This window comes from Solanum pennellii, chromosome 5 (assembly GCF_001406875.1).
Source record: "Solanum pennellii chromosome 5, SPENNV200".
Classification (NCBI taxonomy): Eukaryota; Viridiplantae; Streptophyta; class Magnoliopsida; order Solanales; family Solanaceae; genus Solanum; species Solanum pennellii.
Genome location: NC_028641.1, coordinates 72,581,350 through 72,605,746, shown reverse-complemented (window position 1 = coordinate 72,605,746; position 24,397 = coordinate 72,581,350). Strand labels below are relative to the sequence as shown.

The following is a 24,397-nucleotide window of genomic DNA, read 5'->3' as shown; positions in this document are numbered from 1 at the left end:
AGAGGATTGTTCAATTTCAATTAAGACAGAAATTAAGATTTTTCTTTAGGTTGAAAGAGACTTTTTTCTTTGATCAGTGAACAATGATATTTGATTTATTTAAAATAAAAAAATAAAGATCTTAAACTTTGTGAATTCAAGTAAAATCCCCCTAAATATAAAATATAAAATTATATTTAAAACTTTTTACCTTGCTCTTAAATTGATCTTTCCACTTGACATGACAAGAAAAAAGAGAAAAAAAAAAAAGAAAGAAAAAGAGAAGAGGAGAGAGGTGAAATTTTCAAATTTTAAACTTGTGGAATTGAATAATGGGATAGTTGAATCTTTTTAGAAGTTTAAGAATGTTCTAATATTCACTCAAAAAATTCTCAATTTTACGCTTTACATATAAATTTATTAGTAATAATAACAATTTTTTTATTTAGATATTTAAACTATAATTTATTTCAATTAAGGATTTAAATGTATGACGATATGTATTTGTTAGATATACTTAATTCAAATATTGAGAAAATATTTACATATATTCTCAAGCATTTATTATATAAATAAAATAATATTTATAATATATCACATTCTTTAATTATATACATCAATCTCATATAAGCTGTAGAACCCTCACTATGACAATGTCTAAGATAAATCTGTTATCTTAGTATTCATACGCTCTATTGAAACTAACTATAATTTCAATTAAACTCAATATAACTCAGTTTCACATAGGTTGAATTTAGGTCAATAAAATCAAAAATTTTAAAGTCGATGATATCTCCGATCCATTGACCAACTCGGTCCTCAGACTAGCCAGATTGTAATTTTATTGAATCGACCCGATCCGATTCGACCCGAACCCTGCAATCATTACCTTCCCACTAAACAGGAAGGCATCATTATTGCCTCATTTTGGACACCACGAATCAAAATGCGACACGTCACCACACACTTTCCTTCTTCCTTTTTTCGAACTGCTGCTCACGTTCTATGGCCAACCTCAACAACTTTCACTTTTGTCACTATTATAAATAAATAAATAAATTATATTCTATATTAATATTAAATAAACAAATAAATATAAGACACATATTTATTTATTTATATTTAATTATTAAGATTAAATTATTTGATTTGATATTAAGTATTGTGTGTGAATTGATATTCATTAAGTATATATTATTTCGTTTTATTTCATGTAAAAGTGTTTATTTGAAAACAAAATTTGTATAAGAAATATTTTTGACAAACTTCACTTATATGTAAATTAATAACTAAAAGTCTATAATAAAAAGATAATTGAGTAGTGTAAAATTTCACATGTTTTTTTTTGTCCTAGCGGAAAAAAAAAAACATTTCAATCAAGTGAATTCGCAAAAATCGTAATATTCACGATATATTAATATATATAGGGGATTAAATAGTTTTCATGAATTATTTTTTTTGAGTCAATAATCAATTGGATTTTAATTAGTCTGTCCAAATAATTTCAAAATTAATAGTCAGTCCTGTCTATATTTTTCAACTTGGAGTTTTAAATTAAAAGAGACCTTCGAGTCTTTTTTTAAATAAAGGAAAAGAATTCGAGTTTATTTAATATTAGGTAGAATAGACTATTTAAAATATTCATCTCATATTAATAACACAGTTTAAAATCTCAAATTATTTAATAAAGTAACTTTTTAAGACAATAATTACTCGTTGAGTAATCGTATGATAGGAAAATTAAGATATAAAATTATTTGAAAAGTAGTAATGATTATTTTACATAATTATTAAAATTTGAATATCTACTCACAATTTTTTTTAATAATTTTCTCAAACGCATTTAATTGTGAAAGACTTAGTCAACATCCCTTTCACTTGTAGTGTATTTCAAGTAATACTTTTTAGCTTAAATTCTGCCACTGACATTTTATTCTATCCTAAAATCAAGAGTATTGACTTGTTTTTATTAGAAAATGTCAAAACATAAAATAAAAATAAGAATTAAATAGACGGCCAAGATGGGGACTTATTCAAATAATTATGACAAAAAAGGAATTAGAAAACAAGCAATTTCAGTGTAGATTCCATCTCCAAAAAATGATTTTTCTTTTATTAGTATCTATAACGATGTAAATAATTTTAATAAAGATGAAGAGTAGGTAATAATTTTTTTTAAAAAAGTAGAAGAAATGATGTAATCAGATCTACATTGAAGAGCGAATCTAATATAATATTTGATCGATCAAATCACACTCCTAACGTCTGATAGATCTTTCCAAGAACCAACTATAATCATCTCGGAAGCACTTTCAATACAAAAAGTAGTGTAGCAACGTGAATAAATATATTGACCTTAAATATACCACGTACTTTTTCGACGAAAAGGGCCCCTTGCACTCCTTATCCTCTCAAGACCAAGTCCCTTTCTTTTCTTTCCATCAGATTATACACACTACTTAAAATACAGATGAGGAATCCTACACCTACCAACCAAAATTGTCATAGAAAAGGATGGAAAAAAGAGCCATAAAGCAACATCAATGAATCATAGATGTAACGAACAATAACATACTCACTGAAATCTTACAAGTGGGTTTTGGGAAGGGTAGAGTGTATGCAGACGTTACTCCTTACCTCGTGGAGGTAGAAGTAAATGACAAGTTAGTTTCTTAAGGTATCAAGTACTATTCCTGGAAAAAGAAATTAAAAGAAGTTCCTTCAAAGGTAAGCAGATTACGCTGCACGGGTTCCATCTTCACTCTACTGAAAATGAAAGGAGATGACAAAGAGAATCCAGAAAAAGAAGGAACACAATATGTAAAAAGATGGGGTGAAGAATACAGCACATAACTGAGATGAAAATTCTCACTTAGATGAATGCACCAGAATTCATTCTTATAATTGCCAAGAAAGAAAGTTGACAGTAAAAGCATTTGATAAATCAACAATTGGTTGTGTAACACATACTTGAGCCATCAACCCTTTATTGTATTCCCACTGTTCTATTCAAATACTTCAGTGACCTTAGCTATGGGCTATACATTGACACACAAATAAAACACACAACTTCAAATACTTCAGCGACATATCATGATATCACAGTAACAGTACCAAATACTTCCAGTGACATATGATAACACAGTAAATACTACCAACACAGTCGGAGGAAAGCCTTGACATTGCTCTTGCGAGCATGTTCTTTTTAACTAGCTGAATGTTACATCTCAAATTCTTTATATTTTCAAACAAGTTATTTTTGAAATTCTAGCTTTATTGAAATGTTACTGTTCCTTCACTGTATAAGCTAGTGTATTAAGGGTGTAAATTTCCTGTAAGGAACTCGAAGAGGTTGTGCTGTGTGTACTTAAAGAACTAACATAGTGGAAGTTTTTTAAGCTCCTGTAACTAAATCTAATTAACCACGGCAAAATAATTAGTAGAGTAGTCAATAGATAGGAGTGCAAGGAAAATGTTCTCAAACAAATGTCGTACACTTAACAGATCCTAGGTAAAATCAACTTCAGAAGTATCACAATTTTATGTTTATGGACGGACCATGTTTTCACTAGCTATCAACTTATATCCTAATGCAGAATTACCACATTTTATAGCAAAAGGGACATTTGATGGAAGTGACATACATCATTACCGCAAGCACTGACTTTCATGCTGTTAATGCACTTGCCTTCTCATGTCATTAGATTGTGATCATTTGTCCCTGGACCAGTCCCCACTTTTACCTCCAGTTTTACGTTCAAGCCTGATATCTGTAATCTGGATATTCTTCGAAGCGGCCTTGCACATGTCATACACTGTTAGACTAGCAACAGTTACTGCTGTCAAGGCTTCCATCTCGACGCCAGTTTTTCCATCTGAGGCAGCTTCCCCTTCAATTTCAACACTAAAATCTTGAGGGTTCAAAGCCAAGTCCACTCGAACATGTGTCAAGTTGATGTTGTGACATAGTGGGATGAGATTGCTTGTTTGCTTCGCTCCACAAATTCCAGATAATTTTGCCACACTCAGGACATCTCCTTTTCCCATTTGATTGGCTGAAACCAGATCAAATACCTTCTGTCCTAAAATAACCTTGCCACGTGCAACGGCCACTCTCTTGCTAATATCTTTAAGAGATACATCCACCATTTGAGCTTCACCTTTGCTGCCAATATGTGTCAATCCAGCAAAAGATTTTTTATCATCCATTTCTACAGTACTAAGCTTCAAGTCTTGTGTCATACTTTGATTGTCAATGGAACCAGAAAGGCTAGAGGGAGGAGGTTCACCAAATACAGATTCCATTTCCTAGTAAGGAGATGAGCAAATTTTTCAGGAAGCTCCAGAAAGCATCCAACGCCATTTTACAAGACTCAAGCAAGAAAGCAAATAACTACCGTTAATAAATAAAGTCGGTCACTACTGAGACAGCTCATAAAAGTTGTTTCAGGTTTGAGGGCTAATGCTATATCTCCCTCGTGAGTCATGAGCAATAATCAATTAGAATATGAGATTAAAAACTTAACTTCTTTTGCAAAATATAAGGCCAGAATTAAATATCCTCCTCTTTCCCACTTTTCTTAGTATGAATTCTGGTAAATTTTCAAGTCTCATCTTTTACACTCTGCAGATTTACTCATTCTCAAAACTCTGGCTGCAAATAAGCAAACATTTTGACCAACTAACATAAATGTTCCATGCACAAACTCCGAGGTTTATTCTATAAAAGCTGACAAGAGGTAATTGGCCCTCTATCCACATTTTCCACGTAATGTAGCATCAAGTAAAGACATTCTGGAAGGAACTTCAAATAACATAGCTCGGTATCTATTGTTACCAACACATTCAACCCGTTAGTTGCCCAATGGTACACATGATGAGATTCCGGATAGATTATCTAAATCAATCAGCTGATTGAATTTTAAAATGTCTTCATCAGAAAGATCTCAAGCCTTTAAAGATTGAACTACCAGTTCTTTATACTGTTAATGAACCATAACATTCATGTAATAAGTAAGCATAAGCCTAAAGTCTCAAAAGAAAATTGAGAAAGTGTTGAAACAAAACTTTATTAGCTTCCGTTTGACCATATATTTTGAAGTTGAAACTTGCAAATTTGAGTTTTTAAAGTTGCGATTTTTGGAATTTGAAGTGGTATTTGGACATACATTTTACTCAAAAAAGATTTCAAGTTTTGTGAGCAAAAGCCCAACACTCCAAAAACTGATCTAAGGCAGATTTTGGGAACTTGGAAAGTATTCTTGAAACCGATTAAACTTCATGTTAACTTTCACGTTTTCTGTTATTCTGTTAATGTCACATTCTCTGTTAATTCTGTTACTTTGTATTTCTGCTCATAGTTAGTTAGGAATATATTCTGTTAGTGAATGAGCTGTAATAGTTAGTGGTAGATTAGAGTTTGTTAGGAATGCAGTTTTGGAGTGAAACAGAATCTGCACATTTGTATATAAAGGAACAAGTGTAATATCCATGAAAGGATGAAAAATATGACTTCCTTTCTTCTTCTTCAAAATCCATTTTATTCTTAGATGCTTTAATGGAGTTTTTTCAAGTTCAATACTAGAATTTTTCATGGTATCAGAGCAGGTTGTACTAGAAGAAGTAGATCAGAATAGTGTTTACACTATAATAGAGTTGTGAAGAAGACAACAATGGCGGTAGGACGAATTGATCCAAATGATCCTCTTTACATAGGTCCATCGGATGCTTCAAGTGCAGTTCTGATTCCTATTAAACTCACAGGACCTGAAAATTATGGAATATGGAGTAGATCGATGAGAATTGCTTTGACAGGAAAGAGGAAAATTGGATTTGTTACAGGAGCTTGCATAGATCTTTGTATCGAGATGAATTACATGAGCAGTGGGAAACATGCAATGCAATTGTATTGTCATGGTTGATGAATTCAGTCAATGAAGATCGTCTAAGTGGAATAGTGTATGCTACTAGTGCTTATACAGTTTGGAAGGACTTGAAAGAAAGGTTTGACAAAGTCAATCGATTGAGAGTTTATCAGCTGCATAGGGAAATCAACACACTCTCGCAAGGTACTGATTCTGTTTCAACTTACTATACTAAATTGAAGAACTTATGGGGGGAATTTGATGCACTTGTACCTTCTCCTAGTTGTGCATGTCCAAAATCCAAAGAATATGCAGATCACCTGTATCAGTTTAGACTAATTCAGTTTCTTAGTGGTTTGAATGAGTCGTATGAACAGGCTAAGAGGCAGATTTTGCTAAAAGGTGTTACTCCTACTATTAATCAATCATATGCCATGATTATAGAGGATGAGCTACAACAACAAACTGCTTGTGTAACTATTGCTAATAAGGTACCTGATGTATTAGCTATGAATGTGAATAGAGGGAAGATTATAATCAGGGAAATCAGAATCACAAGGGAAGAAGATGTGAACATTGTCAGTATACTGGGCCTCACTAAGGAGAACTGTTACAGATTAATTGGTTATCCAGCTGATTGGAAACACAGAAAAAAAACTGGTTTCAATAATTCAAGATCAGACCAAATGCATCCTTCATCTGGAGGACATAGCTACAATTATGCTGGAGAAGCTAACAATATATCCGAAGATAATTCTGGAGAAGCTTCTTCTAGTCATCATGAAGTAAACAATGCTTTTATTGCCAGAGGACATGCATTTACTGATGGAGAATATAAACAAATAATGGACATGTTAGGAAAAGATAAGAAGGAAATGAAGCAGGTCAACATGACAGGTATGGCAAACTGTTTTTCAACTAATGTTGCCTCTCATTGTTGGATAGTAGACTCTGGTGCTTCTCATCATATTACAACAAATGAGCATTTGCTAAAAAAATAGTAAATGCACAGCTATTTCTCACCAAGACAAGGTGAACTTACCTACAGGTGATAAGGCCTCTATATCACACATAGGAGAAACATGTTTGTTTAACAATGAAGTGATTAAAGATATGTTGTGTGTACCTGAGTTTAAGTTCAACCTATTGTCTGTATCACAGTTAACCAGGGAACTGTCTTGTTTTGTTTCCTTTTACCCTGAATTCTGTATATTTCAGGACCTTTACAGTGGCAGGGTGAAGGGGATTGGTAGGGAAGAAGGGAGCCTATACATATTCAGAAATGATTCTGGCATGAAGGGCAAATGTGAATCTCAAAATCATCAGAAAATTGTTGCAGAGGTATCATTACAAGATTGTGAATTGTGGCATAGAAGGCTTGGTCATCCTTCAAATCAAGTACTGCATGGTTTAGACCTATTACATAACAATAAAGACATTGATTTACTTACTAGTTGCTCAGTCTGTCCATTAGCTAAGCAAACTAGATTGTCATTTCCTACCAGTGCATCCAAAACCTCTAAGTGCTTTGAACTTGTACACATGGATCTATGGGGACCATATAAGGTTCCCACATTTGATAAGAAATACTATTTCCTTACAATTGTTGATGATTGCAGCAGATATACTTGGGTGCATTTATTACAGCTTAAATCTGAAACTATAGTAGCTATAAAGAATTTCTTTATATTGATAAAGAATCAGTTTGGGCACATCATCAAGACAGTAAGGTCAGACAATGGAACAGAGTTTTTTAACTCTCAGTGCAAAGAGTTGTTTATAAGCCTAGGCATTATACATCAAAGTAGCTGTCCTCACACACCACAGCAAAATGGTGTAGTGGAGAGGAAGCATAGACACATATTGAATGTAGCCAGAGCCATCAGATTTCAGTCTTGTATGCCACTTAGATTCTGGGGAATTTGTGTTCAAGCAGCTGTTTATTTGATTAACAGACTACCATCATCAATTCTTCATAACAAAAGTCCATATGAAATATTATTCTCTAAGCCTCCTAATATCAACCATTTGAGAGTTATAGGCTGTCTTGGTTATGCTTCTGTTATTCCTAGAAATGACAAGTTTTTAGAAAGAGCAAAACCTGTGATCATGATGGGATATTCAGAAACTCAGAAGGGTTATTTGTTAATGGATTTACAGACTAAGAAATTCCTAGTCAATAGAGATGTTGTATTTCAAGAACACATCTTTCCTTTTGCCACTTCAAAACTTTCACAGGCACCTGTTAATGACTTATTACCTGATAGCTTTGAAGAAGCTAATGATTCAGAAGGTACAGCAACTGAGGATTGTGTACATGCAGACACACAGATTTCCACTAGTTTGAATGATGTTTCTAATGAGATGTTACATATTCAGAATGAAGAGATATTAATTCAAGACTCAACTACTGATACAGTAGAACCATTACCTCTAGTTTCTACTAGAAAATCATCTAGACATACCAAACCTCCCATATGGATGAAAGATTATATGGCTCCTGCTGTTAGACATAATAGTAAATATCCTCTGGCAAACCATCTTAGTTATCATCACGTGTCATCAAAATATCATAGCTACCTGGCAAAATTTTCAGATTCAGTAGAACCTCAAACATTTGGTCAAGCTAGTAAAGATCCAAGATGGATTGAGGCCATGAAGTTGGAAATTAAAGCTCTTGAAGATAACAAGACAAGGTTGGTGGTTGATTTACCTCTAGGTAAACATACTGTTGGTTCTAAATGGATTTACAAAATCAAATACAAGGCTGATGGAGACATAGAGAGGTTTAAAGCTAGACTTGTAGCCAAGGTTTATAGTCAACAAGAAGGATTGGATTATCATGATACATTTTCACCAGTTGCAAAAATGGTAACTGTTAGAAGTGTTATTGCAGTAGCTATTTCTAAAGGATGGTTTCTTTACCAAATGGATGTGTACAATGCCTTTTTACAAGGAGATTTGGATGAGGAAGTATATATGGAGATGCCTGAAGGTTTCAGATCTCAAGGGTCAACCAAAGTTTGTAAATTGCTTAAATCCTTGTATGGACTCAAGCAAGCATCTAGACAATGGAATATCAAATTGACCAACACCTTATTATCTACAGGCTTCATCCAAAGTTCTCATGATTATTCATTGTTCACCTTGAAGAAGCCAGAGGGGATGGTTATTGTCTTGATCTATGTTGATGATTTACTCATTACTGGTGATAATGAGTTATTAATCAGAGAAGCAAAAGAAGCATTGCATCAGAAGTTTAAACTCAAAGATTTAGGAGAACTCAAATATTTCTTGGGAATTGAGGTGTTAAGGTCCAGAACAGGTGTTATCTTGAATCAAAGGAAATACATATTAGAGCTTATTTCTGATACAGGATTGAGTAGTGCAAAACCTGTAAACACACGATTAGAAACCAACTTGAGGTTGACATCAGTAGAATTTGATCAGACGGACTACAAGGAGATGATGTACTAATAGATAATTCAGCTTATCAAAGATTAGTGGGGAAATTAATGTATGCTACCATTACAAGAGTTGACATTAGCTATGCAGTGCAAACACTAAGTCAGTTTATGCAACATCCAAAAAGGTCTCGTTGGGAAGCAGCTATCAGAGTGGTGAGATACTTGAAAGGAACTGTTGGTCAGGGCATATGGCTGAAGGCTCGGCAGCCACAACATTAACATGTTGGTGTGATTCAGACTGGGCTGCTTGTCCAAATACTAGGAGGTCAGTAACATGCTATATAGTAAAATTTGGAGATTCTTTAGTGTCTTGGAAGTCCAAGAAACAACAGACAGTGTCTAGAAGTTTAGCTGAAGCTGAGTACAAAAGTATGGCTTCAGCAGTAGCAGAAGTGACATGGTTGATAGGGTTGTTCAATGAGCTCAATGTGTTCATTCAAATGCCAATCAAAATATGGAGTGATAGCAAATCTGCTATTCAATTAGCTGCAAATCCTGTGTTCCATGAAAGAACCAAGCACATCGAAATAGATTGTCATTTAATTAGAGATAAGGTTAAGACTGGATTAATTCAAACAGAGTATGTACACACACATCAACAAGTTGCTGATCTATTAACCAAAGGATTGAGTCAGGCTCAACATCTTCATCTGTTAGGCAAGCTAGGTGTGCTTAACATATTGCACCCTTCAGCTTGAGGGGGAGTGTTAACTTTCACGTTTTCTGTTATTCTGTTAATGTCACATTTTCTGTTAATTCTGTTACTTTGTATTTCTGCACATAGTTAGTTAGGAATATATTCTGTTAGTGAATGAGCTGTAATAGTTAGTGGTAGATTAGAGTTTGTTAGGAATGCAGTTTTGGAGTGAAACAGAATCTGCACATTTGTATATAAAGGAACAAGTGTAATATCCATGAAAGGATGAAAAATATGACTTCCTTTCTTCTTCTTCAAAATCCATTTTATTCTTAGATGCTTTAATGGAGTTTTTTCAAGTTCAATACTAGAATTTTTCACTTCATTACCAAACAAATATTTGAAGATAAATGTAGGGAAAAGGGTTCAACTTCGACCGAAATTGCTGTAATATATAGTAACTTGTCCAGCTGGACACTTATAAATACACTATTAAATAGTGCAGGATAATAAGTCTTGTCCAAATGGACACTTATATATCTTTAAAATACACTATTAAATAGTGCAGGATAATAAGTCTTGTCCAAATGACACTTATATATCTTTAAAATACACTATTAAATAGTGCAGGGTTAATAAGTCTTGCCAAAGTTTGAAATTGTTACAGTAATTTTAATCAAAGTTCGACTTTCCAATAAATGTATAGCTAAACGCTAGCTAAGAAGTTGCTTATGGTATACCTGATTGAGCTCGGAAATAGCTTTAGACATATCATGGCTACTACCACTATTACTAAATAACCTTCTTGATAAAGGTAATGCTGTTCTTAATCCAACTCCGCGATAAAACATGACTATTCAACTGCTCCAACAAAAACCCTTAACTGCAATTACACAAAATCACAAAGAGCAAAAGTCACATTTTGATATAAAGATATCAACTTTCATTGAGGCATTTTCACAAACACTTTGACTACGTACAATACTTTGTAATACAAGACAACTACTCCATACTAGCTCGAAATGAATCTTGGGGTTAATGTAGAAACCAGTAAGTACAGAGAAAAATTAACCTGAGATAGTGCCGGTCGTCGAGAAATGGTGAGATCGAGTTGCCGGATAGTACCAATATAAAAATAGAGAAGCCGGAGAATTAGTACGTGTTTTGAATTTAAGCATTTAATATCAAGTGATTTTGTGTTATGAGTATTAAAATAGAAAACGTTGCCACAAAAATTTATATTTAATGAAATTCTAAGTATAGAAGTTAAAAGAAAATTGATTTAAGATATAAATTTAGCTCACTAATTTAAATATATTATTTTAATATATATTTCATTAAATTTAATTTATGCCTTGTAGGACATGAATTTATATAAAAATTTATAATTGAATTAGATAATATTGAACTTATATACCTAGAGTAGATATTTTTTAAAAAATAAAATAAAAGTTATCTAGAAAAATTAAGTCATAATTAAATATATAGCATAAAAATTAGAAACAGAAATTATTATTTTTTATATTACTCAAACACCATAAAATTACTTTATTTTGTTTCAAAAGGCTCTATGTATTTGGCTTTATAAATTTGGGACTAGTATTTTGCTCAAGACATAAATAACATTTATGAACATGTAGGACAGAAATTATAACACAAATGGTTCTATGGTCTAGTGGTCAGGACATTGGACTCTGAATCCAGTAACCCGAGTTCAAATCTCGGTAGAACCTTAATTTTTTTCTTTTTTTCTTTTTGTGTTTAAGAAACATTTAAAGGATATTTTGTTCGGGTTCTCTAAAAGTATTAGTGTGTTCAAGTTGAATTCTCTAGAAATCACTATTTTTGAAATATTGAACTTGTATGGCATTTTTAGTAAGACCGACCAATATAGCAATTAGCTTCTCGGATATCAAATATTTTGTCATTTTTCTTTCTTCTAAACTTCTCTAGAGTAGGGTGCCCTCAATTCTTTTTTTTTTTTTGTTTAAGAAACATTTAAAGGATATCTTACTCGGACTCAAATGTGTTAGCACATTCAAGTCGGGTCCTCCAGAAATGTACTACTTTTAAAAATTCAACATGTATGACATCGTTGTTAAGATGGAGCAACATAACTATTAACTTCTTACATATAAGATATCGTGTCATTTCTCTTTTCTTCTAAATTTTCTCTAGAGTAAGGTGTCATCAAACATTTTTTTGGGTGTTTTCAAGAAACATTTAAAGGATATTTTGCTCAGACTTTTAAAAAGTGTTAGTATGTTCAAGTTGAATTTTCAAGAAATGCACTACTTTTAAAAGATTTCACATACACGACATTTCTTTTAAGATTTAACATGCATGACATTGTTGTTAAGATCGAGCAACATAACTATTAACTTCTTACATACCAGATATCGTGTCATATCTCTTTTCTTCTAAACTTTCTATAGAGTAAGGTGTCATCAATCATTTTTTTTTTGGGTGTTTTCAAGAAACATTTAAAGGATATTTTGCTTAGACTTTTCAAAAGTGTTAATGTATTCAAGTTGAATTTTCAAGAAATGCACTACTTTTAAAAGATTTCACATACACGACATTTTTTTAAGATTGAATAACATAGCTATTAGCTTCTCAGATATCAAATATCTTGTCATTTCTCTTTATTCTAATTACTCTATAGATTCTCACTGAAATAGTGAAAGATTTCTTGATTTTGTTGTATGAAACTATTATTATTTTTTCTTCTTACCGAATCAATCAAAATATTTATCGTAATAACAACTAAAGGTTTTTCTGTGGGAATTTTTGGTGGAAAAATAATAACTTTTTAATAGTCCAACGAATATAGTTATATGAGGTTGTATCAACAAATACAATTATATCAAGTATATCTATTTCTTGTGTATTCACTATGCTTTATCCAATGTATCTATTCCTTATGTATTCACTATGTATCATGTGTATCAACTAATACAATTGTGGAGTATCAATTTATATCAACCTTTGCAATCATATGTATCAAACACAATATGTTAAGATGAAGGAACACAATTTCTTCAATGGTGAAGAATCATTGGAGTACTTTTTTCTTAATTGAACAAGCTACTACACTTAAATGTTGCCCATAAGATTAGATTTTTAAAGACTCCTAATTATCTTTGTTGATCACTTCGGAAGAAGAACAAAAAAATTACCCATATATAATAAGGGATCAAATTTTATATCGTATCATAAAATTTCAATATAAATACATAGAGAGATAAAGGGAGTAAGAAATGAAGAGAGAGGAAGAGGGACAAGTAAGCAAGACAGGAGAGCATAAAAGGAGAGAATTCCTATAAAATCTTGAAGTATAACTATGTAATATAATTTTTTAATTATAGTTACATATAATAAATACAAAGAAAAAATTTACATTATTGTATAATTTTTTCCAATATTCAGTATAGGGTAATTGGTCCAATGATCTGGACTATCATTTTAAGTATAACTTACCTAAATCCCATAGTGTGCTGATCTAAATTACATTCTATCTCTACTATTTTTCAATTTTAAAAAAACCCTCAATATAAGTGCTATCCGGATACATAGCAAACGAGTTGGATACATAAATTTCAATACATTAAAACAAATTCAGTTACACGGAAAGAGAATCCATTTTGAATGTGAGTTTCCCAAATCACGCTAATCAATTTAATGTCAATCTCTCTCAAATGGTAATAACTTCAATCAATTCAAAATTCAAATTTTCTTCCATCAATTCCCTTCTAAATATTCAGTCAGATGCAAATCCTTCCAGAATCAACAAATTCAAATTTATTTTTTTCTTTCTATTCATCGTCTCATGTTCATCAAATAATCATTCAAATTTGTCGAAAATTTGATAAGATGCATAATGAATACTAGTTGGACAAATAATTTTGTGTGAATCTCAAATTCACCATTGCAGTATATAGATGAGATGAGGAAAAACTTGAAAATCCGATATATAGCAGAAGAAAATCATAGGAAAATGTTGATTATGTTGCTTGGTCTCCTCTTCATCCCATCTCGATCGTGGGCATCATAGTAGGAGATGATCAAAGAAGTTACTTACCATTTTAATTTGTATTTCGAAGTACATTAAAATCTATTTAATGTATCTTAAAATTCTTCTTCTGATTCTTTCTAAAAAAAATCTCAATTTTTTGAATCAAACTTGTCGACAAATTGCACTGATACAACATGAACATGTCGATCTTGTTAAGACATTTCAAAATATGAGAAAGTGAGGTGAGGTATGAATGATACAAAAGTGATGAAATTGTTGTTGGTCAAAATATTAATTTATGAATCTCAAGTCAACCATTGCAGTTGAATTAAAGATCGATAAGCTGTTGAAAAATTTAAAGATCTAATACATCGTTGAGGTGAAGAAACAAGAGTTGGGATTTTCCATGTATTTATTATGCATTAATACAACAACCACAAATGCTAAAGAGAGGCATCACTTTGATAGATCATTCATACCTTTTGTAATGTTACGTAATCGTTTTTTTGAATTTTATTTTCGATATGGATAGATTTATAAATACATTACTATTTATGTATCTTGTTTAAATTGATAAATGTTATATTTCTACTAGATACATTAAATAAGTAATTGTTGTCCATACAAATGTTAGGTTTGAGACCGATACATTACTTTGTGGTAGTTTCCACGTAGTAGATACCATTAGTATAAATTCAAATTTACATATCATGTCTAAAAAATTGTGTATTTGCTCATGCAAAAATAGAATGTTGTGTATCCGATACAATATAGAGTATCATGTATCAGTAATATGATTTAATAGATGTAATATTGTGTTCTATTGTGTATCAACACACAATTTCTACAGTTGTGTTTGATAAAAGTGTATTTGATATTAGCACTATTTAAATGACAAATTATTGTGTACATGATCTTCAAGATCCTCATATATTGCCTCAAACTAAACAAACTTTTGATAATAACATTTACGTATCACCATTTATGAATTCGATACATACTTGTATGACACTTTAATGTATCATGTATTGTGCACAGATACATATCCTTTTAAATTTGAACAGGATAGAAGATACATAGCAACACTTGTATATATGTTACATTTGGTAGAAGGTTTGTATCAAGTATGAAAACTAATTAAGTTTACGCATCAAAATTAATATTTGCACATAATATATCGTGCATGATAAAATCGTAATGTATCATAGTGTTGAAACAAAGACATTATACATTAATTTGAGAAACAAAGTTAAGTAGATACATTAAAAATCAGTCAATGTATCCCAAACTATAATCATAAGATAAAATAGTATTTAAACACGAGATATTGTACATGATGAAATTGTAATGTATCATGATGTTGAAATGAAGGTATTATACATTAATTTAAGAAACAAAAACAACAGGATACATTAAAAATCTGAACCCATATATATATCAGAAAAAGATGAACAAGAAAATCAACAATTTGATGTATTTCGACTTCTCCTTTTCAACATTCACTTTGGAAGATAAATGTACATCCATTTTTTTTCTACATTTACCTTCGTATCTTTATTTTTTAAACTATTGACATAGACGTCATTCATGGATCTCGATCCAAAGTTCTTAACAAAGCCATCAGTAGATCAATTTTTTCCGTCTTCTTGAGCGTTTTTTCCACAATCTATTTAGACAGTCCTAGATGCATCTTTCTTCGACTAGTTGAGTATTATAATACTAAAGTAAGTATCTTAATCCGTATGTATCAAGAAATAAAAAGAAAAAAATAAAATTGAAGAAGATAACTATGGAGGTGACACACTATATCAGGAAATAAAGAAGAAAAAATAAAATTGAACAAGACAATTATTGAGTAGTTTAAATTTGATTTAGTAGAGAGAGAATTCTTTTGTGAATCAAATTGATATGAAAATTGTAACGGATAAGATTATAAAATGAAATTAGGGAGAGATTAAAGGAGTAAAAAAAGAATTAATTAACGATAACTGTTTAATTATAATTAAATATAATTTTTAATAACAATTAATATTATCTGTAAATATTCTTAAAATCTATAATGATATTAAATTTGAATTGTTAAAATAATTTTAACATTCTTCGTTAATGTATATTTTTTCAGGATGCCAAAATCTTATTCATACTTTAAAATATCAGGTGCTGCCACAAATCATTTTTTTTTTGCAAAACCAAACATTATTTAAAGATAAAGTGGTCGTTATCCATGACATTCAAATTCATAAATAAATTATCACATGAGAACTGATCAGCAAGGAAAAGTTTTAATTAAAAATATAAACAGAAAAAGTACATCACATGACTAATTTATTTTCCACTCAAATGCAATAATCACTATTATACGATTGAAACTTTAATTGTCCAATTCACTATTTGCTCTACAATTATATTTTACTTGAAATAGAAAAAAAAAACAAAAAAAAAAACACACGAAAGAATAACAGCAAATTCCAATACTGATAAGAAAAACTACACCAAAAAATAAAAGAATAATCACTTAATTAGTTACATAATATTTTATAATCTTATCATATTTTAGTGTGTTTAGATTTTTCTAAATATATGTATCGCAGTTAAAATTAAATATAATTTGTTCTAGATACATCTATTCAGGTTGATTCACATTTATCAGGAATACATAGATAAATCTCACTTGTCTTCCTAGCGCCCACCTCGCTCCCACTCTCATATATGGTATCTCAGATACATGCATACAAATCACACCAGATATATGTATATAGTGTGTACCTAGTGTGATTTTATGTACCTGAGATAAATAGTCAAATCTCGCTCACTTCCCTCCTATCTCGCTAGCCACTCTTATATCTCGCTCATGTATCTAGTATTCGATGTATATAAAAATTACACCAAATACATGTATATAGTGTGTATCTAATGAATGTATATAAGATATGTCTTTTAAATACTCCTATTTTTATCATTTAAGCATAGTTAATAATTTGTGTAAATTACATAAATACCATAGTTTTAGTACGAAAATATAATTTATCCCTAATAAGTTTATAATTATATTAATTCCTTAAAAATTTAAAAAATCGGATACAATAATTGAAGCTCGGATACATTCATATGTAGCTCGAATATAATAAAAACTAGCTCAATTACATAAATGTAGCTCAGATATAATAAATATCGAATCGACAGTAATATGTAGTTCAAATACATCAAAAACTAGCCCTGATATATAATATGTAGCTCGGATATATTAATATGCAACTCGAATATACTAAAGAAACGGAAAAGAGCCTAAAATACCCTTGAAGTATTCAAAATAGTACAAAATTACTCTTAATCCACCTATTGACTCCAAAATGCACTTCTCATCTACCTATTGGCTCAAACTACCCTAGTCATCTACTTTTGAGTTCAAAATCGACCACTTATTTAATTGTTTTAAAATTAAACTCTTTAAATATTTTTTAAAATGTTTGGCATTCAACTATTGTTATAATTTAATTTATTAATATAATTTATAAACCAATTCACTACCCACTCATTACTAACTAAACCCCACCTAATTAATAATTCAATTATAATATCAAAATCGCCATAAACACTACTAAAACACGATGAAATTATAGATTCCTGAAAAATGAAATCCATTTATTCAAGTCCAAATTGAAGCCCCAATTAAATTTAGGTTAAACCGCTTATTTAGGAGGACACTTTCAATAGGATAAATATTTATGATTTGTTTTAAAACCTGTAATATATTATTTTGAAAAAATTTACCTATGAAGTAAAATCACATAATTGAGACGTAAGAATAATTAAGATGAACATAGTCAGACTTTAAGTTTATCGGTAATTTTTATTTAGAAACTTGAATGTATGATAATTTAAATCTATAGATATTTTCACCTCAAATTTTAAAAATACTCAATTGGTAGTAGCTTTTCTGTTGTTGCATTAATAATGTGATCGGTTTATTAATTTGAAGGGGTTTAATTAGTAACGGGTGGGTAGTGGATTGATTTATAAATTATACTAATAAGTTAAATTATAACAAATAGTTTAGCGCCACGTATTTAAAAAAATATTTAAATAGTTTAAATTTAAAACCGTTAAATAAGTGGTCAATTTTGAACCAAAAGGTGGATGACAAGGGTATTTTGGAGCCAATAGGTGGGTGGGAAGGATATTTTGGAGTCAATAAGTGGATGGAGGATAATTTTGTACCATTTCCAATACTTTGAGGGCATTTTAGGCCATTTTCCTTTAAAGAAATAAGAGATTTTGTAGATTTTAAAAAGTATTAGGGGCTAATGGAAATAATTGAAACAAATGATATATATTTATGTAATTTGTCGTAATAATTTTACCTTAATGTATAGCTTAATCACAGTTAACTAATATTATTTGAATATCTGATAATAGATTAACTCATCGATGTTAACGATGTTATGAATCAAGAGCGTAAAAGATTAGAATGTGCAAAATAAATATTTATACAATCGATTTGATTTTGTCAATTATTTTTTGAACTTAAAATCAAAATCAAGTAAACAAAGTCAATAAAGCTTATATTCACATAATTAATGTGAAAGTCAATGAAACCAAATGCTAGCAAAACGACCCTCTAAAATTCCACTAGAAAGGTTGAATAAGACGTGTTAATTTTCAAACTATATTATATCGAGCCTAAAATATACATACGTACCATGTAAATTTGATTAAATATATCTTATAAATTAACTTTTCACGTGCATATTTAATTTTGATATGTAATTCGTAGTCTGCCTAAAACAATCTTTGTACTTGATCCACTCTTATCAGTCCGCCTCCGGTTAGGAGTGTCACAACCATACTTTAGTTCACATTTTCTTGTCATGTTCAATAGACCATTACTACTACTACTAGTCAACTAAATACATCCACAAATCACTTTCTTTTTAACCTCAAAAGTTCCCCTATTTTTATCTTCAACGTAAAATATCAACTCGTAAACCTAAGTGCTCAATATTTATAATTTATTTGACAAATATATCAATCAGTAAATGTTATATTTAGATTCTTAAACACATATATTTCCATATACACACATATAACTCGATTTTGAATAAGTGATATAAATTTTCATTTAATTTGTTATCGCTAATGTAAAGTTAAATTTCTTATTTTAAATTATATATACATACAAACCATCGAATGCAAGTAACTATTTACAAATTGTATGAACTAATACTTAATTTTCTTTGTTTTAGCCACTCACGTTTGTTTTTTTTTACACCTCTTGACCACTAATCTCTTAATTAAGTCCATATAAGTACTATATCAAGTAAAGAGGCCACCATACATATTTGACTTTTAGTTTTTTTTCTTAACATTCGACCAACTCGTGCTTTCCATTTGTAAATAACAATTTCCAATAAAGGGAGGGGGGGGACCATAAGCTCTAAAGTATATTGACTTGGGGAATTTTCATTATTTTTATGAATAATTTATGTGAAAGTTAAGAGTACTAGTCATAAAATTCATGCTACACATGTTATCAAATCATACATTAGTAATTTCTACTCAATTAGACTAATCTTAATCCAATGTGCCCACTTTTGTATCAACTTGTATATTATAACATGAATCATGATATGATATGACAGGGAATCTTTTTAGTCTAATTCGTTGTTTGATATTTATAAAATTTTAATTAAATATTTTTTTGTGTGATTCGCTTAATATATTGTCATGTTACATGTATTTTCAGAAATTTATCATCCTAAAAGTCAGTCAATCTACCCTTTGTACATCACAACCATATACTTTTCTTCACATGTTTTTTTTTTTCATATTCAATAATACTACTACTTACTATATATAAGTCAACAAAGAGTACATGACTTGAAAACTCTATTTTTCTTATAGCACAACATATATTGCTAGCTAGGTCCATAGGCTATAAACTACTCCATATAGTTTGAAAAACGTTTATGAATTTTCTTCATCACTTTCTCTTCCTTGAAAACTCTATTTTCTAAGCTCACCATATGTTTTTGTCATGTGCAATTGATCACTACTACTAAATTGTTTTCCTACTTTTATTTTGAACAAATTTGAAATTTTTCATATAATTGGAAATTTTGTATTTGTGATAACTGATGAGAATATTCGTGATACGTGTAGAAGGATCAAAGAACGTTTCTCCATGCACTAAATATTAATGTGTTCGTACGTTAGTTATATCAAATTAATAAATTAATGCATGGTAAACGCAGTGTTTACTAGTAACTATCATTGGCTCTTATTTTTTTGTTTAACACCTCTTGACCACTTGTGAAATTTCTTTAAGTCCATATACATACTATCAAATAATTAAAAGGCCACCTGAACAAAAAATCAATAGATAAAATTAACCCAAAACTCCATTAATAAGAAGCTAAGAAAGAAGGAGAGAATCTCTCATTGTTTGAGCTCAAAGACTAACTATTACAATGCTGCAAAATACTATTTATAGAATCTAGCTTCTAACAATCTAACTAAGTTGAAAGAAATTAGTTACAACAAACAATACAAAAGGGCTATACTACCCTTGATTATTTTGTGACTTAACTAACTTCTCAACTACCTCACACTTCTATCTCATCACTCCCCTTCAAGTTAGGTGGTTCAAAAGATGTTTAAGACACCTAATTTGGATAAGAGATATTCATGTTGATACTTTGATAGTCCTTTTTGTCAATACATCTGCAGGCTGCTCTTGTGTAGGAAGGTAGTTAACCTTGATCAAACCTTGTTGTAGTCTTTCCCTTATAAAATGACAATCGATTTAAATGTGCTTTGTCCTCTCATGATATACTGGATTCGCAGCAATCTGTATGGCAGCTTTACTGTCACTATATACTTAAAGTGGTAGTTGTACTTCAACTACTATTTCTCTAACTAATCCAAGTAACCAAATTAATTCTGACACTGTGGAGACAAGGCTCCTGTATTCAGCTTCAGCTGAGCTCTTGGAAACTATAGTTTGCTTCTTTGCCTTCCAAGACACAAAAGAGTTCCCTATCTTCACAACATAACCTGTTACTGATCTTCTAGTAAGTGGGCAAGATGCCCAATCTGCATCACAAAATGCAGTGACTATTTCATCAGAAGAGCTTGAAAACAATAGCCCCTGTCCAGGATGTGTTTTCAGATATCTCACTACTCTTAAGGTTGCATCCATGTGAGATTTCTTTGGCTGTTGTATGAACTGGTTTAGGTTTTGTGTGCTAAAAGACAAGTTTGGCCTTGTCATGTTCAGATACAACAATTTGCCAATTAATCTTTGATACATTGTCTAGAGGATCTTCAGAAGCTCCATGATTTTTCACATGCTCATCATACTGTTTTGAAGTTAGTTTAACATTAGCATCAATAGGAGTAACTGCAGGTTTAGCTGCTGACATCCCAACCTTAGCTATACGTTCCAAAGCATACTTTCTTTGATGCATCAATATACCCTCTGCTGACCTAGAAAACTCAATGCCCAAAAAAAATTTCAGTTCACCTAAGTCCTTCATATTAAAAGTCTGCTGCAATTTTAACTTTGTCTATTTACTCCAAACTGCTGCCCGTAATCATCATATCATTCACATATACTAACACCACAATCATACCTGCTTCTGACTTATTGACAAATAAAGAATGATCATATTGACTTTGTTTAAAGTTGAGAGTAGTAAGAGCTCCAGTCAACTTATGGTTCCACTGTCTTGGAGCCTGCTTAAGTCCATATAATAACTTTGTTAGTCTGCATGCTTTCTCCCCTTGACTAACAAAGCCTTGAGAAAGCTGCATATAAATTTCATCTACAAGATCACCCTGCAAGAAGGCATTGAACACATCCATTTGATGAATGTTCCAGTGTCTTGAAGCAGCTAAAGACACTACTGTTATCACAGTCACCATATTCACAACTGGTGAAACAGTTTCTTGATAGTCTATATCTTCTAGCTGACTATACCCCTTAGCAACTAGTCTTGCTTTAAACCTTTCTATTTCACCTGTGGACTTGTACTTAACCTTGTAAACCCACCTGCAGCCAATAGGTTTCTTTCCTGGTGGTAGGTCAGTTATCTCCCAAGTCTTATTATCTTCAAGGGCTTGAATCTCAGTCTTCATAGCATCTATCCACCTAGTATCTGTCACAGCCTATGAATAGGTAGTAGGTTCTGTACTGAAGATGTAGCAGCAATGTATGACTGATAAGTAGGAGAAAGATGGTTATAACTAATATAATTGCACACAGGATATTGCACTTCTGAATGTAACTTTGAGGAAACAAAATCTTTGAGCTATGCAGGAGTATGTTTGATTCTTGCAGATCTTCTTATATCAACTGGTATAAGAGTTTCTGTGACTGTTGGAACTGGTTCTTCAACTTGATCAGAAACATCTGATAGAATATTCTCAACATCTGGTAGCACAAATGTATCTTCAAGACAAGATGGTTCATTATTGATAGAACTAGGTGTTTTGAAAACATGAGTAGTGAAGTTATCAACTAGAACAGATGAATTTGGGAGTGGATTTTGAAATAAGACATGTCTTTCTGGCATCTTGATCTGTGAGAAAGGAAAAATATCCTCTCTAAATATATCATCTCTGCTAACAAAGAATATCTTGGCAGTAAGATCAAACAAAACATAACCTTTTTATGTCTCTGAATATCCCATATGAACTGCAGACTTAGACCTTGGCATCATTTTGTCATGTTCAACTGGATTTTTGGAAAAAAACAGACACCCAATAGTTCTCAAGTGTGTCAATCTAGGTTGACTTCCATATAACTTTTCATAAGGACTTTGATAGTTAAGCACACTACTAGGAATTCTATTGGTTAGATAGACTACAGCTAGAACACAATGTCCCCAATACTTCAATGAAATCTTTTTTTGAAATCTTATTGCCCTCGTCACTTCTAGTAAATGTCTATGCTTCTTCTCAGCTACCCCATTTTGCTGAGGAGTATAAGGACAAGACCTTTGATGAATAATCCCTAATTCTTGAAACATTGTAGTACAGACTGAGTTTACAAACTCAGTACCATTGTCATATATTATCACCTTGACTTATTTAGCAAACTGATTCTTAACATACTGCAGAAAAACTTTTAGTGCCACACACACATCAAACTTGTGTTTAAGTAACAAGAGTCAAGTCATCCTTGAAAAATTATCAACAATGGTAGAAATTTACTTGTTGACATCAAAAGTTGATGTATTGTAGGACCCCAAACATCAACATGAATCAAGTCAAAGCTATTACAACTTTTGATACTACTAGAAGGAAAGGTAAGTCTAGTCTGTTTTGCATAAGGACTAACTAAACATTTTGAAACCTTACACATATTATTGATATTCAAATCAAACATTTTAGCTAGTACTACAGATGACACATGTCCAAGCCTTTGGTCCCACAACTCCATATCAAATGGAACTTGAGTTACTGTCAATACAATATTCTTTTCATCACTTCCAGAATTTTGAGTATACAGACAACCTGTTTCTTTACCAACCACTCTCACCTTCCCATTGTAAAGTTCCTGAAGAACACAGAAATTAGGGAAGAATGTAACTGAACAACCAAGTTCCTTTATCAACTTACTCACAGACATCAAGTTATACTTGAAATCAGGTAAATAAAATACATTGGAGATAACACTCCTATCTATTAATGCACAAGAACCAACATGAGTAACCTGAGTAGTACCTCTATTAGGCAGATATACAATTTTAGGAATCTGCAATTTTGACACAGATCCTTTTATAAACATATTCATATTAGAAACCATGTGATTTGTTGCACCAGAATCCACAATCCATACTTCGTTATTCTTAGAAACAAACAAGGATTTACCTCCAGTGTGAGCAACAAAAGTGGTATTGTTATCAGATGATGCAGTGCCTTGATTTTATGTGAGACCTCTAAGAATTGATCATATTGTTCTTTTGTGAATGCACAACCCTTCAGTAATTGTTTCACATCCATTTCTGATTTACTTACTGCCTTAGAAGTACTGTTACTATCCACTCTAGCATGCTCACTTTGTGCAGTAGCAGATGACTTCAGTTCCCATCCTGCTTCATGCACATTAGTGTTTAAGCCATAAGAAAAATGAGTCTGGCCTGAACTAGAATTGTTGTATCCTGAAGATACACCATTTGTACTAGAATTGTTGTATCCTGAAGGGACATCTTGAACCTTTCTTTTTGACTTGAAGTCAGGTGGATATCCCACAATTTTGTAGTAAAATTCTTTACTATGACTTTTTCATTTACAAAAATCACAAACGAGAAGAGTGTTTCTGTTAAACCTTTGATTTACTCCTGAAGTAGAACCAGCACCAGCTTTAGAGTACGTAGCCATAAAATCAAACACTTTCAGAACTCCGACTCACGTTGCTAATTTGTGAAATTAC

The 24,397-nt window shown here is 31.4% G+C and overlaps 1 protein-coding gene and 1 non-coding gene across 2 annotated transcripts; one reads left to right on the top strand and one right to left on the bottom strand.

Annotated features, from left to right (window-relative positions):
• Positions 1–3,412: 3,412 nt before the first annotated feature.
• Positions 3,413–11,193, bottom strand: LOC107019028 (cyclic pyranopterin monophosphate synthase, mitochondrial). Its single transcript, XM_015219616.2, has 3 exons — positions 11,020–11,193; positions 10,688–10,830; positions 3,413–4,287 (listed from the first exon to the last, which is right to left on the bottom strand). The coding sequence occupies exons 2-3, from the start codon at positions 10,796–10,798 to the stop codon at positions 3,691–3,693; spliced, it is 708 nt and encodes a 235-aa protein (XP_015075102.1). The 5' UTR covers positions 10,799–10,830; positions 11,020–11,193; the 3' UTR covers positions 3,413–3,690.
• Positions 11,194–11,608: 415 nt separating this feature from the next.
• On the top strand, positions 11,609–11,680 carry TRNAQ-CUG. The gene has a single exon. It is a non-coding gene; the product is annotated as a tRNA-Gln (tRNA).
• The last annotated feature ends 12,717 nt before the right edge of the window (positions 11,681–24,397 follow it).

Excerpts from the sequence above, each read along its gene's own strand:
- LOC107019028 (XM_015219616.2), bottom strand. The coding sequence starts at position 10,798 with ATGTTTTATCGCGGAGTTGGATTAAGAACAGCATTACCTTTATCAAGA. Across the intron at positions 4,288-10,687 it reads CTATTTCCGAGCTCAATCAG|GAAATGGAATCTGTATTTGG; the intron begins GTATACCATAAG and ends TCTCCTTACTAG.